The sequence below is a fragment of the Crassostrea angulata genome, chromosome 9, assembly GCF_025612915.1.
Source record: "Crassostrea angulata isolate pt1a10 chromosome 9, ASM2561291v2, whole genome shotgun sequence".
In the NCBI taxonomy this organism is placed as follows: domain Eukaryota; kingdom Metazoa; phylum Mollusca; class Bivalvia; order Ostreida; family Ostreidae; genus Magallana; species Magallana angulata.
Window position 1 is genome coordinate 18,327,943 of NC_069119.1, and position 16,476 is coordinate 18,344,418.

A 16,476-nucleotide genomic window follows, 5' to 3' on the forward strand; every position below is an offset into this window, starting at 1 on the left:
ATTTTTTATAATTCAAACCTTATTATTTAAATTTTTTAAAGCAATATGAGCTGTATTTTTTAGAATTTTATTTTGCTGCAAAAACTTGATAGTATAAGAATAAGTCTGCATGTAACTTAAACTTTTATAACAAAAAAGATTTGAAAATATTATTAATTTTTGTCAGAAGAAAGATTTCTCTTCTAAGAAATATATAGCAGGTCAATTTTTGTACAGGATGACAATAATTCAATTTTTCTTCAATTAAAGGTTCTTAATGGCCTTTTCCACAAAATAGGGCTAACAGAAATTTAAAAACCATGATATATTTAGTCATTTTAATAGTAAATAATATTTTCGTTAAACAAAATTTCAGCATAAAAATTGCAGCTCATATTGTTTTAACTTTATTGCTAAATAACATAAAAATTCAAAATATATCAATCATGTTTTTATTAATGTCATTGTTGATTATATTTTTGGACATGCTTTTTTTATCCAAATTGATACTGTAACACAAAAGTGTCCCATTCCCCTTTATAAAAGGAATATATCCCATATCCAGTAATTTTTGCTTTTCTCTAATTTTCACTTTTCCCCTGATTAAATTTAACATTATGTAGAAATTATATCCCGTATGTTGTTTGCTATAAGAAACTAAAAAGTCAAAAAAAAAAAAAAACCTGACGCAAATAAAAAATTCACACATTTTCCACATTTTTGCAAATTTTGTGACAAGCTGGAAAAAAAAAGCAGTATAAAAAAATACACAGTATCAGATTTACTCATTCAGTTAATCTGTTAAATTAAGTGTAGACTCTAACACATCTTTAGTCATATGTATATAACATGGACCACTTTACAAATTGCATTTATTTTTAATTCGGACCAATCGTTTCGCTTCATTTCACCCGTTACCAGTGAGTTAACCAATCAGTCACCATCAGCAATGTGACAAATTTTCTAGAAACCTTCCAATTTCTTCCTGTTCTCTGGAGAGACAGGAGAAGGAAGAGAAGCCATGCGAGCGTAACTTTTCCCAGAGTGCACTTCTAGACATAAAAGGCTGATGTTGATTGCCAGGGACTCAAAAAAAGACTTCCATGAATAATCAAGAGAATGGAGCGTTTGGAACAGCTGATCCCAACGCTAAAACAGACTCTGCCTCTGGATTGTTAGCAAAAATCATTGCTGAAATTGAATTAAACTTCCACTTCATTTTCTACTTTCCGACTTCTCTGCTGTATTTATGATAGGGAATTTGATAAATTAAGGCTCTTGTCATTACTGATGAAAATAACTGTCCATCAGTGTTTTATTACAGAAGTTTTTGTTTAATTTATTATATTTCACATAGATATTAATGATGAAGAAGTGTTCAGAAAGAACTAAACTGCAGACAAAAAAAATAAAATTTAAAGAACATGATGAAAGTATTTTAATGATTTACCGGTATTCATTTTCGATAAAGCTTTAACACTTCACAATAACTAACTTTGCAAATTCTAGTAATATAATTTACTCTAAAGAAAATATACATGTTCATATAATTTATAAATGAATAAATATACCTGTATATATTAATTGGTTTATCATGTTTATCATAAATAAGATAAACATTGAACTTCATTTGACATAACATTTAAATATTATATATAATGACGTCAAATTGTTTCTTGAAAAATACAGGAGGAACAGCAAAGGCCTGCAGACTTCTATGATCTGTAAAACTGGGCACTTTTCTGTAGAACCAACAACCAGCTATAACATGCAACCTTATAAGTGTTTTGCTTAGTTTTAGGAGAATAATTAGAACTTTTTTGTTTGTATAAATAAACCTAAAGAAGTAAATACAATGAAAAACATGTTTCTGCTGCTACGTTTGTATGAACAGCAATCATGCGAAACATTTTATCTTAAATTGGTATAATGGAGGCAGCCAAATGTATGTTTTGCTTTTGGTATGAGTGGTTCCATATTAGCGAGTTTGTATTTGAAACCATATTCAATTGTATAGACAAAACAAATGAACATAACTTAAAGGAAAAATAAAAACCCTGGCTATGATTTTTATCATGTAAATGCAAAAAAAAAAAAACCAAACAAATTCTAAAGCAACTTCATAATTTTAACATTATAATTCTTTTCAATATTTACCCTAAATATGAAGCATACTTATGAATGTGTAATTAATTAATATGTTAACAGAAATCTACTGGTAAACATTTCTCATGAAAATAAATATTTGTGTTTCTTGTTACCTTGAAAGTTTTAATGAAAAAAAAAACAAGGTTAATATTCACTGCTTAGTATGAGCAATACTTGCAATCAATTAATTGCTGCTGATAGCTAGAGGACTGAATAAACACTGCCCTGATTGCAGGGGGATATCCAGTGCTAATGATAGACCAAAAAAAAAATCCTACAATATTCATGATATTAGTGTAGCAATCAGAAAACTTAAAAATTACCGGCACCTAGGGATGGTTAATAAAGTTTTCAGTATCAGAACAACAGGAAAAATACTGATAATGTCGATGAGCTCTCGATAGTAGGGATGAGAAAAGTAAGGGGGGGGGGGTTAAGAAATATTTCCGTGTAATTCATATTTCAAGTACAAATTCTTCGGTTAATGTATATTATCTATGAGTAACTCATTCAACAAATATCTTAGAGATAAAAATATTCGTTGTTCTGAGAGTGGGGACAATGTCATTCGCAACAAGCTTAGGGTACCAAAAAAAAAATAGACCAAAAAAGATAATTACCTTGATTACCGTATTTTGCTATTACAAATTACATTGTTTTTGTCGACTTAAACAATCTTTAAACATTGAACTTAATTTTTCTTACAGTAAACTTAAAGACCAACTTACTTTCTTGTTGAAATAGTGAGGATAAATGTGCATAATTCTGCTTTGTCGTCCAAAGCGCGCAGCAGAGAGGAAAGTGAAAGTAGCTACATGTATACATATATTTACACAACGAGCCCGATGTTAATTAAAAAAGAGGCCCGTTGCCCGCAATGCTAACATTAAAATACAATTCATGTTTCTTGCTCTTCACACATGGTCATAATTTAGAAATAAAAAAAAAGAAAAAAACTGACACTTTATCACCAATATACTAGATTAATCTAGAAATTATAGAAACAAAAGAAAAATCTGAAACTTTACAAACAGCAAAACTGGGAAATTTGGGTTGACAGATGTTACAAGAGCTACTGTACAGTTCCATCATAACAAAAAACTGCATATTAATTGCTCACCGCTTTGGATTATTATATTCATATAAGATTAATTCTGTAAATATTTTTATACCAATAAATTTCTGAGAGATTTTTAACTACTGATTCACCAGTTTATTTGCCTTTAAAGTTTTCCCAAACTCCCTTTTAAGGGGAAGCAGGACACATATCACGTGACTATCATTGCAATGATGCTTTAATGTGCAAACTCAATTATGACATCATAATTAATTTGATTGTATATAACTGTGATGTCATTTATTTATTATGACGTCATACAGGATTTGATAGATCTTTTTCCGGTACTAAACGGCTCTGAAGTAATCATTGTCAAAACCTGAGCTGGTGGAAATTTAACATTTTTAATTTTAAAAATGTAAATGTACAAAATCATAAGCAGTTAATGTAATCAGATAAATATTCTAATAATGATCTGTTCATGTTAATTGATAAATCTAAATAATGCATTACTTTTTTGATGGTTCCAAACAGAATTTGTCACAAAAGGTCATAATTCCAGAATAAGGGGTGGGGTGATTCCTATAATTGTAGTCTCTCTCTTAAATGCCAAGAAAGTTGACATGAAAATTTAATTAGTTATAAAGCACATGCTAAGGTTAATACATGAAATTTTTTTAAAAAATTCATTGACAAGTTTTGATGTGCCATCACATTTTGTTCAAGATACTAAATTAGGTGTCCAGGTAGCGTAGTGGACAATGCACTCGCTGCGACCCGAGTTCGATCCCCGTGATCGACAGAGGTAGTATGTGATAGGGTATGGCGTTCGCCCGCTTGGACACGTGGGTTCTCTCCGGGTACTCCGGCTTCTTCCCACACCAATGACCCCCTCGCGCTAACATCCGTGCCAACGAGAGATATTAATATAAGTTGTAGAACTTGTTTATCAATCGTTGTAAAATAAATAAAGTTCAGTTTTTATTTTGTTCAAATTAAGAATCAAAATCTTCAAAATTGTAAGTGCTGATTTCGGCAATATTTTGATAAAATTATGATATTGCTATGTACATGTAAAAAAGCCAATGTTGTAAACAATTTTGAAAATTGTTTTCGTTCTTAAAATTAATAAATATGATTTTCAAATAAATTCCATCAAATAAAATAAATATTGCAGAAAATTAAAATTGTTAAAAAAAAATTCATAACAGTCATGAAAATGATATATGATGCAGTGGGCATCTTAATGTAAATGTGTTTTAAAAAGCAAATTAAAAAAATCATTGACAAATAATTTTCCACTGCAACCCCGTTCCCCCTTAAGCAACTTCGGAAAGTTCATTATATTTATATCCTGATCAAGAGTCGTCATTTTTACCTCTAAACAAATCACATCATTTCCCTTTGCGGGGCTAGTGAAGGTGTTTAAAAGATATATTCAGAGGCAAGTAAAGATATGACATCTAAAGTAAAATGTCCAGGAAATTTTTGGCATCAAAATGTACAGATTTTGTTCTCTGTGTATCTATGGGGAAAATAGATTCTTAGAGAACTGTCATTTACTAATATCACAACCCTATGACCCAAATTTTCACCCAAGTGTCATTAATTTCCATAATTGGGGGGGGGGGGGGATTTTTTAATCACCTTCATGGTAAAGACCAATTATTAAGTTTATTTAAAAAAAAAACTACAAATGATGAATAAATTTTTTTCAGCTGAACTTGTAAACAGGTATTTGTTTTTAAAAGGTTATCTTTATTCCCAAGTGACTCGGGTGAACTAAAAATGATGTTGTAACAGTAACATATTCTTGAATGAAAAGAACAACATAAGCAAATAACTCCATTTATTACTTATTATTAATTTATTATTAATTCATTATGAGCCATAAGTAAAAAAAAAAATTCAATAAAGACTTAGTCTTATAAAAAAAAACTTTTTTTCAATAATAAATCTCTACATTTTTATCAAAATATATTTTTTCTCTCTGTGAATTCAAACTGTTAATGCAAGTACATGTATCTCTGGGTTTTTGCTTTGTAGAATCTGATAATCCAGGGCCTTTTAATGTACACAGTAACATTATCAAGTAACAAACAAAGGAAACAGTAATTATACACACACATGCTAAGAAAAATTTATTTTTTTCAAAAGTCTCAAATTTAGAGTACCGGTACTAATTATTGATTTAAAAGATGCATGCTCAACCTAGAATTAAAAAAAAAATTCACACAGCAAGTTTATTCATAGCCATACATGTAATTTACATAGGTACATGTAATTCACATATTCACAGAGAACAGGAGAGCAGCACACATAAACATGTAATTGTCTAATGAAATAAACAAAACATAACTTCTATAACACATAGCATCATGGCAAAAAAAGGAACACACAGTAGAAATGAACTCTATGATAATCTGGTATTTTTAAAACAATATTATTAAAAAAATGACTTTGACAGCTAAAAAATGAACACAGATGAATGAATGGACTAATTAGTTTTAGCATTAGAGCAGCTACATATGTAAACTGTCTATATTTTCAGCTGCATATGTAAATGTCTATATTTTCAATTTAATTCTAATGAAGATCTGTTACTGCTTGCCATGTAGCCAACCATCACTGGACCTTATCATACCCACCTGCTTGTTTGGGCTCCATCACTGCTTCTCGTTCAAAATTCACACAAAAGATTCAGACACTGGAAAAGTGCAGTGAGCTGTGAGCCACATGTATAAATATTAAACTGGTGTTTTTCTTGGTTTTACACAGCTTGTGGCCTAGTTCCATACTGCATGCTCAGGGTGTTGTTTCATACTGCTGTTGGTTTAGTTCCAAATGCTATGCTGGACTTGGCCTAGTTTTCAACAGCATTCTCAAATGACCTAGTTACAGTACATGTGTATAAATGGTTCAGAAATTGGTGCTAATTCCATCGACTTTTCTTCTTTCTACTACTGCTGTTAATGGGATTATAAACACCGGGTTCTACTTTCGGCATGCTTGTTGACTCGGCAGCGACAAAGTTGGATTTAAACTGGGCCTGAGGGAAGACATCGAAAACAGATTACAGTTTTAATCTTCTTTTCCACTGATAAGAGAGTCATAAAATTTACAATGCTATAGAAAAAAAATACATGCCCAAAAATGGTGTTAAATGAATAAAGATGAAACCATTGTAACATAAGAAGGTGAAGCTTACAGGTTTTTACTTGTTTTTTATTGATATTTCTGGGCATCAAATTTTAAGGATTTAAACACAGTTTTTAAGGATGCTGTAGACTCCTTATTAAATGCAAGGAATTAATATCCATGTAAAATTGTAAGAAGCAAACAATGCAGTTTTCAAAATCTGACTAATATTTCATAGACAATTTTCAACTACCAGAGTATGAAATTATAAACCAAAAAAAATTGGAGCTGGCAATTTTAAATTTTCGCGATTTGATACAAAACAGCTAAATTGCAGAATTAAGTACTTGCGTAAAATATGGCGTAAACCTATGAATTTAATGACATTTTCCATGAAATCAGCAACAAATTCCACAAAATATAGTGTACATTGAATAACAATGAAAACACAGTAACTAAGACAAATGAAGCTTACAGTGAAGGCAGCCTTCATGGCGGACAGTCGGTCACTCTGGGGTCCGGCTGATGTACCGATTCCTCGGTAGCTGCTCAGACTTGAGGAGTCCTGCACTTTGGTACTCTGAAAAACAATCAACTTGTTACAAACATCAGGCCTTTAAGTGACTTAATACAAGACACTAGATACATGTAGCAGTTAGTCATTAATAGATAAACATGTGGCAGGGCCATCATTCTCCCTGATTTGGGTCATATAAAGGGGCTCCTCCCAATGTGGAAAGTACTGTGGAATCATTTTAATTTGTGGGGGCCAATTTTCGTGGATTGTTACTTTTTTCCTCATTCGTAGGGATATAATTTCGTGGATGCATCGGTTACTGTTTCATAACTTTTTCTAAAATTGTATTCGTTGAGGATTAAAACTCGTGGGGGAGGATTTACCCATGAATACTACGAAAATTGAGTCACCACGAATTCTAATGATTCCACAGTAAGTTAAAAGAGGCGAACCTTGACCTTTGACCTAGATACTCACACTCTCTGCCCCAAGGCCAGGTCTCTCCTTGAACCCGAGACCTTTACCCCCGAGGTTTAATTTCTTCCCTTTTCCTCCCTGCTTTCCTCGGATTTTCTTGAACCATGGATTCTAAATATAGAACAGAAATATTATAGCTTAACTTTGCTGTTAAAAGGAAAATAATATTTAATAGATATCTAGATTGCTAAATCCATTAATCATCAACATCATCATCTAGCTTAACTTTGCTGTTAAAAGGAAAATGATATTTAATAGATATCTAGATTGCTAAATCCATTAATCATCAACATCATCATCTAGAAAATATTTATAAGATATGTTTATATATATTTTCAAATTTCAACTTTCAGAATCTATTATCTGCAGAACCTTCTCTTTACATTTTCTGTTAAATTTCGCAGGAAGTATGAAAATCTACATTCATGTCAGTATGATTCATAAAAATTGTAAACAATCCTTTTTCAATAAAACGTATACATTTGCAATAAATGTTTAAATGAAAGTATTCTTCGTGAGCAAAACTATTCAACCTTTTCTGCTAGCTCCAGTAGAGCATGGGGAACATGCTGCCCGGCAGTCTCCAAGTTACGAACAAGATGTCCGGCGAAATCTTTATCCTTCTCTGTGACCAGTGTGTACGCAAAACCTTTCTCTCCTATTAATAAAACAACAAAAGTGTCAACAGTTTAATTCCTTACTGCTTATATTTCAATAAAATTCTGTTTAATATGGAGTTCATTTTCATCTCAAGATTGTATGATAAATAAACCAGTGTGTACTCAAAAGTTTTTTCTCCTGTTAAGTTAAAACACAAAGTGATCAACAGTTTAAGTCATTACTAATACTGCTTCATAGTTCAAATAAAATACTGTTTAATATGGAGTTCATTTTCATTTCAAGATGGTATGATAAATAAGCATGAAAGATAAAAATGTTCACCCTGTATTGATATCGGTCCAATTTCAAAGCAATAAACAACATACACCTTCATAAATTTCTGCGTTGATGAGAATTTTAACTTTTGTCAGGTGCATCTGTGCACGTACATTTTTGTACACAAAACATCCCATCATTTGTATATATACATACCTGCACGTCCCGTTCTGCCTATCCTGTGTGTATGTGTGTCTATATCCCTGGCTACATCATAGTTAACAACCGTCTTAATGGAGGGAATATCCAGACCTCGAGCTGAAATGTTATTTAAACATTAGGAGAACTTTACATCAAATCCAACTATATATCATTGTGCATTCTTATGGTAAAGTGTATCATCATTCCGCTACATCCAACCACAGTTCTGATACTGTATACAGGGAAATATTCGCCCTGTTTCATTTTTCGCCCCTTTTGCCCTCGCTGTCAGCAGGCGAATTTAAGACTAAATGAATTGTTAACAATTTTTACACTACTTTTAAGTAAGAAAGTGTATCTATCATGCAACTGTGACTCGGCAAATTTCAAGACGGAGCAAAAAAAAGCAAGTGTAGAAGGGCGTAAAAAAACATGGAGCAAAATTAACTCTGAGTACATACCTGCTACATCGGTGGCCACTAATATTGGAATCTCTTTCTTCTTGAATGTGGTGATGACATCATTCCTCTCCATCTGAGACATATCACCATGCAGGAGACCAACTGAAACGAGACGATAAATGCTAGAGTAACTGTTACAAAAGCTGTCTTATTGTATCAAAATAAAGAGGATGAAACAAGATACGATCCCGATGATTATCAGTAACCAGCCAGATATATTATGAGGATACCAATATGTGAACAATCTACATTTTTCTGATGTGAATACTTACATGTTACCCAATCTAATATGAATATGCATTCATTAGTGGCAATACAAATTCCAAAATATTGTCTGCCTCACTTTGGAATCATAATCTCAGTTGGTATATTGATAGTAGATTATGAATCAGATTAAGACAAGTTTTGAGTGATATGTAACAGCAATGACTGAACTCACTTTTAAAATCCCTGGCCCTGAGGTTGGTAGCCAACTCTTCAGCATTAGCTTTCCTTGTTACAAATATCAACACACTCCCAACTGAAATGATCAGGGAAAAAAAAATATTTGTTACATACATTTAGATTGATTGTCTACAAGTCAGTATGTTAAGTAAATGTACCAGGCTAAATGAAGGGTAAATTTGGTATAGAATTTCTGTAAATAAAATCTAATTAGTCATGTTTTACATAGGAAAAGTGAACTAACTTGTTGTGAACTCCACCAGGCGTTTTATTAACCACGTCCATTTGGCCGGTCCCAGAGGGAGAACTTCTACTACTTGAGTGATGTCTTCATTTGCCTAGTGATACACATTGAAACAGATTTCAAATGATCATCTTGAGAAAATTTGCAGAAACAGAAGAAAAGCAAAGTGATGCTATTACTATGGTGACTGACTTTCCTTTTTTGATTGTCTAAGTCTCTTATAACTGTAATAAATTTTACATAATTATTGTCAAATACTTGATTAGTGCATAGATTTATAATTTAATTCTGGTTGTAACGCCTTTTTTGATTAGCTAAACATTTATGTGTTCAATATAAAACAAAGAATTTTTCATTTTTCTTGAGAGATTCTCATGATAACAAAAATATATGGTAGAAGTGGTAGCATGGTAACTGACATGTATTAACTTGACAAAGAAATGCATTGAAAAAATTTTGTTGATTTTGTGAAAATTTGATAATAATGTAAAGTGGTTGCTATGGACACTAATTTGCCCGACAACAACCCCTATATTACCTCCCCTGCCTCCCCCTGTACAACTCGGACAGGATCCAGTAAGATGTCCCTGGCCAACTTTTCCACTTTCTTCCTGAATGTTGCGCTGAACAGCATAGCTAGAATTATAAAATATTTTATTAGTATAAATGATTTTCTAATAATTGTACAAAGAAGAAGCAACACTGAATTTTATAAGTGATCATAAACCGGTGCATCTACTGAATCAATGTACAATGAATTGCTACAAACAGGTTATTGAGAGTACATGTAAAAGCTTCCTTTGTTTAGTCTTTTACAGGTACATTAATATAAAAAATCCATTGTCCTCTATGTATCAAGTAAGCCCATTGTACCTTACGTGTCCTTTATTTTTTTTCTTCCTTATTATAGGACACTATTAAATGTTCTCTTGTCAGCGATTATATGTACATGAGTGCATTATTGCTTTAATTAATTCTACTAAATGTCAAGTGCCGTGTATATACAGGTACTCACTTTGCCTGTCTGGTCTCACGTGGTTAGCAATGGAACGAACCTGAGGCTCTGAATAGAAAATTAAAATCATCATAGACAAAAAGTACACACAAAGCACAATACTGTATACAGGGAAATTTTCGCCCCCTTTTATTTGTTATAAGAGGGCGAATTTAAGACTGGGAAAATTCCAATGTACCATATCATCTCTATCTAAATACAACAATCTATGGGCGAATTTAAGACGGGACGAAACCATTTGCAATTGAAGAGGGGTGAAAATAACCCTGCATACATAGTTTCAGTTAAGTCCTCGCTCTTTTTGGCATTAACATGACTAGTTCATTAACATTTCTTTAAGTTCATGACAAGTTTCAAGACTACAATATTGTATGGGACATTGAGGCATTTTTATTTTTGTAATGGATAAAAAATTACTGAACAGGACATTAAACAAAGTAAAAATAGAGTTACAAAGAGAAATTCAGTCATCAAATCTAACAATGCATAAAGCTACACATCTTTGGTAGCCAAGGTTTTTTGGTCCACTCTGCTAAGCAGAGTGATTCAAAGCCTTTGGCTAGCAAAGATAAAAGCTACATGTAACAATTTGTTTCAATTCAATAACTACTCTGTTTCATTTCAACTCTGTTTAACACAAAAGAACTACGATAAAACTCACATGATCATTTCAGTGCAATCTAGCTTTATTATAAAAAAGCATGGATAAACCCAAATATTAATAAAATCCATGAGTACACACCAAATCCCATGTCAAACATTCGGTCAGCTTCGTCAAACACCAGGTACGTCACCCTCTCTAGATTGGTGGCTCGTTTCTTTACTAGATCAATCAGTCGACCCTACAAACCAGTTTCAGACTATATAAACATAGCCTTATAGCTTTACAATGGCAAAGATTCAACCTTAAGGTTGGATTACAAAGCAAAACTTGTAATAAGAAACTTTTCTATCATTTTTGTAATTACACATAATAATTATTCATGTAATAATTACTCATGGATGAAAAGGCTTTCCCTAGCTTTACCTTTCTGAAATTTGGATATTTCACAAATTGAATCAATGCATGTCAACATAAAGGCTCTTGGAGCCAGAAGAGACAAAAGGAGGAGATCTATAAGAGTTCATTTGTACTTACGGGCGTGGCCACAATAATCTCCGCCCCCTCCTGGCATGCCTTGGTCTGCTCCCACATGCTGCCCCCACCGTACGCACACACCACATTGATATTGTACACCTTACCAAACTTCTTGGCTTCATGGTATATCTGCAAAAGAAATTTGACACACGTCAATACTCTACTGAAAATTGAAAAAAAAAATTTGCTGGGGGGAGGGGGGGGCACATCTATGATTAGATGCCTGGGCCTTAAGGTGGGACTTTCAAAGCAACCAAACGTTCAGCAATTGCATGACATTTTAATTAGTGGTACAAGTAGGTGCTGCAATTCCTATTTTATTTGATATTATTCAATGTTTAAAAATAAATAGCAAGTAAAGTTAATTTTACATGCAGTTGCTTAATTGTTAAGTGAAGGTAATGTTGGTTTTCCTACTTCAAAAGTAAGAAAAAAAACACCACCAAGTATTTTAGTAGAAATTTTTTTTACTTATATAAATAAACAAGACTGGGTCACTAATACAGACAGAGTACCTGCTGAGACAATTCTCTGGTTGGGGCAAGAATCAATCCTACTGGTCCCTCTCCCTCTTCAAGTTCTCGCTAGAAAAATAAAATTGGAAAAAAAAATGAATGCACAAAAAATGTGTCTCTATTCATATTTCTCATTTTCCTTTATTTCTGTATAGATTGAATATATTAAATATCTGATAAACAAAATTTCTGAAATAATGATAATTTGTCATTTATATATGATTTGGAAAAAAAGTATAATAGAAAGGTATATCAAATTTACCTGGTCCATGATATGAACCAGCAAGGGCCACAAAAATGCCGCTGTTTTACCACTTCCTGTCTTTGCTATACCTATGATGTCACGACCATTAAGAGCCAGCGGAATTCCCTGTAACACATCAAATCTTTCTAAAAACATTGTGAATAAGTCCACTTCAGTAATTTGTATTCACAACACAGAACAAATGTAATTTCCCTAGTATATTCCTGAAATTCATTTCATAGACTACTCATTGTATTATTACATATATATTTAAAATACCGAAGGTTCCACCTAATCTGATAGTGTTAAACGGATATTTTTTGTTCTAAATCAAAACAAATACATTGCATAAAATTAAATTTATAGTCCTATAATTACTTGTATCATAAGCATTGAACAGAATGTAAATTTCCATCAGAGGTTCTAAAATTGCAGAAAATGATATAACCAGTTAGTCATTTCTTCAAGAGATATGCCAGTTAATGTTTAAAGTTTTTTCTTCCAATTCAATTTAATTTAATAAGTACAGTAGTACAAACCTGGGCTTGTATAGGTGTGGGCTGTGAAAACTCCGATTTTCTGATTGCGCTCATCAAATTTTCATCAAAACCAAAGTGAGCAAAACTAGACACTGGCTTTGGAGGATTGAAGCCCGATACCTGTAATTAAATTGACGGAAATTCTTTGATTTATTTGACTATAGGAAAGCAGATCTTTAATCATAGATGAAATTGACATTTTTTTGGACATATTTTTTATTATCTTTAGGTATCTGGTGACTGGAATTTTTTCTTGAGAAAAAACTGCAATATTCATAAAAATTAGGCAAACAAGATACAGAAAAACTCGGTTATAACGAAGTCACTGGGACCTAGGAAATTACTTCATTATATCTGTAATTCGTTATAACCGTATAAGAAATTCATTTAATTTACATAGCTAGGGATCCAAGATGACTTCGCTATATCCGTGAATTCGCAATATCCATGTTTGTACTAAACGAGTTTTACTGTATTACCCTTATCCCTAGTTTTTTACGCAGTTCATCTACTTCATTTGGTTGTAACTTGGCAATGTCTTCATGTTCTACGTAAAAGTTTTTCACAAACGGTCCGTAGTCAATATCACTGTGATCCACTGGAGGCAGGGGGTCGATTATCTGAAACAGAAACCAAAACAAAATAAAGCCTGGCTCTATAACATATACTGTTTCATGGACTATTTATAATGCATGTTAATAACAGTCAAGTGTAGAGAATCGATCATTTGAAACATATACAATGAGAATGGCCTTCAGCGATATACAACATAAAACTTCTATTAACTGAAAGTTTGTCTTGCAAATTCAAAATCACATGAGTTTTATCATTTATGATTCTGTCACTAAATATTAATAGAGAAAACATTGTAAAGCTTGAAACTTTAAGCCTTAATGATCATTTGAATGTAACCTAATTTTCAGGAAAGATATTCAAAAGAGGTATTTGGACACATACCGGTACTTACATCATTTTGACCAAAAAAAAAATGAATTTATAAGATATAGAACTATTTTTTCGAAACCAATCTTAGTCTAATTTCTTTAAATGTTTGTCATTTTGAGGACATTTGCAAGCACACAAACTCACAATACAAAGTTAGATGCACTATGACAACTTACTTTATTTTTCTCGGGTATAATTGGGTTACCCTCAGCATCGTATTCTATGACAGTTTCATCGTCATCAAACACAACACCTGCTAGCGGATTTTCCTCCATGTACCGAAAAAATGATTCTTGGTCATCTTCCTGATCAATGTCATCACGAACGCCTCTGTAAATTACATCAATCTTAATTGTTGATTTTCTTTTTATCGACTCCTAATAATTACTGTAGATTCCCGATTAACCACAAGAAATTTCAATCCATATAAATTCGGAGAAGATTGTTCTCACATTTGATGCAAAACATTTGAATTTCAGAATTGAGAATTCGCATAAAATAGGGACTCTACAGAATACAGGGAAGGAGGGACAACATGATAAGCCTACTTTTCTTTCTTCTTTTCTTTGGGTTTTTCTTTGATTGTTGATTCCTTTGGTTGTTGACACTTCACTTCAGTCTACAAAAACAAAAATTCAAAACATCAAATCACATCCGTCTTTATTTTTAAAATCAGATTAGATAGTGATTTATGCAAACCTTAAAAGATTTGAGTCAAGAACATATAAACTTACATGTATATCCCTAACAAAAAAAAACATTCCATCAAAACATGTCAATCAAGTTATCTTTCCATCAAGAACCTTTTTCATTAGAACTTTGCATTGATTCAATTTGATTGAACACACGTACAATGTGAAATAATGGTAAAGAATAAAAATCATATTTTTTTTATCATTTTAAACTTTGCATATATTAAAGGAAAATAAATGGGAGACAACTTATGTCCTCAAATTTTTGAATTGAAATACTTGTAAATACAAAAAAGGTATTTCTAGTACCAGCCTTTCCAATATTGCCTATGTTGGGAATCCATAAAAATCCTTTTTTCTTTAAAAATTAAGAATCTCACTTCAAGGCCAAAAAAAGCAGTGAAATATTCAATCGGCAACCATAGAGCCACTGGATAATTGGATAATCGTACAATTCACAAGTAATTAATATTTTTAGGTTTTACTTCAATATCTGCCATGAATGCATCCAGTGGGTCTTCTTCCTCGCTCTCTTCATTCTTCTCTTCGCCTGGACTTCCAGGAGCAGGCTGGTAGGCCATGTTGTCTTCTTCATCCTCCTCCTCAAAATACCTGCACATTTATTCATTGTGAGAATCAAATATATCTATGAATTCTAGTAGACTAGTTTATCATTTAAATGGTATCCATTTAAAAATGACTTCTAATCTAGACCAAAAACATTTTATTACTTCACTCGAAACCCATTTCCTACACCATGTACAAAAGTAAACCTTTGATGGCAATGAATATTAGTGTTATCATTATTCAATAGATGTTTTAAAGCAACTTATTGCTTACTCGTCTTCATTTCTTGCTCTCTTCTTGCCAATGTTTGTGTGGTAACCAAATGATCGACCGGGCATGAATTTTGATCCTCCACTGGGCATTCCCCCTAAACCTGACTGGCTTGCTGTTGAATCTTCTTTCTTGGAAATGGTGAAACCAGAAAATCCAAACCCTTTCGTCTTATTTTCACTTCCCCTGCTGGACATGGTGAAATAATTTCTACAAACAAATCATTAAAAGTACTGGTATTAGTTCTAGGACTTTTACAAATATTGATCATTTCCCAAGATTGCAAACTTTCAAGCATGAACAGAAATCAACTAAGTTAATGCATGACAAGAAAAGAATTGATTTCTTAACAAATCATTGTAAACTTTAAAATCACCTTCTTCAATGAAAGATATCTACAGCTGTAAAACGTTATCTGGTTATTCCATGGATAATTCTTTGAATTCTAAAAATGATAGCTAGTCGTTAAATCTGTAATATTATGATACCTACCGAATTTATTTGTTATGCTGCAACTTATGCACGGTCAGGAACATAAAAAAGTGTACAAGACACCAACCAGCCAAACATGAAAGTAGTTCTACAAAGTGCAATGTACGGCGATTAGGCGAAGCGTATGAGAATTATGAAAGAAACTGCCATGTTTATAATTCCATATTTAGTATTCTTACTTTCCAAATAGCATAAATATCTGCAAGAATCGTTTACACGCAGATATTTTTACTAAAACGCTCTGCACAGGTCTCAAAACTGTGTGTATTGATGCTTACTTTTTTATCTTCATTCGCTAGAGAGTACCGACCAGTCTAAATACCGGAATGATAATGGTCAAATTTAGATTTCCGTTAATCATGAGAGAAATACATGAACAGAGTTAATTTAAACGTGATATAGTATTTTTTCACTCATTCTTACTGATATGTACGAAAGACGAATAGGGCCACATAATAAAATATTTTTATCTCGTAATTACGGGAAAAGATCTCGTCATAACGAGTTAATTATCTCG

At 32.4% G+C, this 16,476-nt stretch overlaps 2 protein-coding genes across 3 annotated transcripts in view; both read right to left on the reverse strand.

The window, feature by feature from the left end:
• LOC128162430 (zinc finger CCCH domain-containing protein 10-like) overlaps positions 1–2,935 on the reverse strand; it is a 58,551-nt gene extending 55,616 nt beyond the window's left edge. For both annotated transcript variants that reach the window (XM_052825642.1, XM_052825635.1), the window contains exon 1: positions 2,856–2,935. The gene's annotated coding sequence lies outside the window, so the exon portion shown is untranslated. The remainder of the gene's footprint in view (positions 1–2,855) is intronic.
• Positions 2,936–5,018: 2,083 nt separating this feature from the next.
• Positions 5,019–16,244, reverse strand: LOC128163904 (ATP-dependent RNA helicase DDX42-like). The gene is made up of 22 exons (XM_052827588.1): positions 16,139–16,244; positions 15,960–16,047; positions 15,471–15,677; positions 15,116–15,242; positions 14,487–14,557; positions 14,115–14,268; positions 13,473–13,613; positions 12,994–13,113; positions 12,473–12,580; positions 12,211–12,279; positions 11,696–11,824; positions 11,300–11,399; positions 10,558–10,605; positions 10,081–10,178; positions 9,543–9,636; positions 9,294–9,374; positions 8,855–8,956; positions 8,409–8,510; positions 7,850–7,974; positions 7,317–7,427; positions 6,798–6,902; positions 5,019–6,233 (listed from the first exon to the last, which is right to left on the reverse strand). The coding sequence occupies exons 3-22, from the start codon at positions 15,662–15,664 to the stop codon at positions 6,117–6,119; spliced, it is 2,196 nt and encodes a 731-aa protein (XP_052683548.1). The 5' UTR covers positions 15,665–15,677; positions 15,960–16,047; positions 16,139–16,244; the 3' UTR covers positions 5,019–6,116.
• Positions 16,245–16,476: the final 232 nt, after the last annotated feature.

What these genes read in the sequence shown, in the direction of transcription:
- LOC128163904 (XM_052827588.1), bottom strand. Translation starts at nt 15,664, where the DNA reads ATGTCCAGCAGGGGAAGTGAAAATAAGACGAAAGGGTTTGGATTTTCT. An exon ending in AAAGAAAAGAAGAAAGAAAA is followed by an intron (nt 14,269 to 14,486) that starts GTAGGCTTATCA and finishes TGTAATTTACAG; the next exon opens with AGGCGTTCGTGATGACATTG. An exon ending in AATGTTTGACATGGGATTTG is followed by an intron (nt 10,606 to 11,299) that starts GTGTGTACTCAT and finishes TTTTCTATTCAG; the next exon opens with AGCCTCAGGTTCGTTCCATT.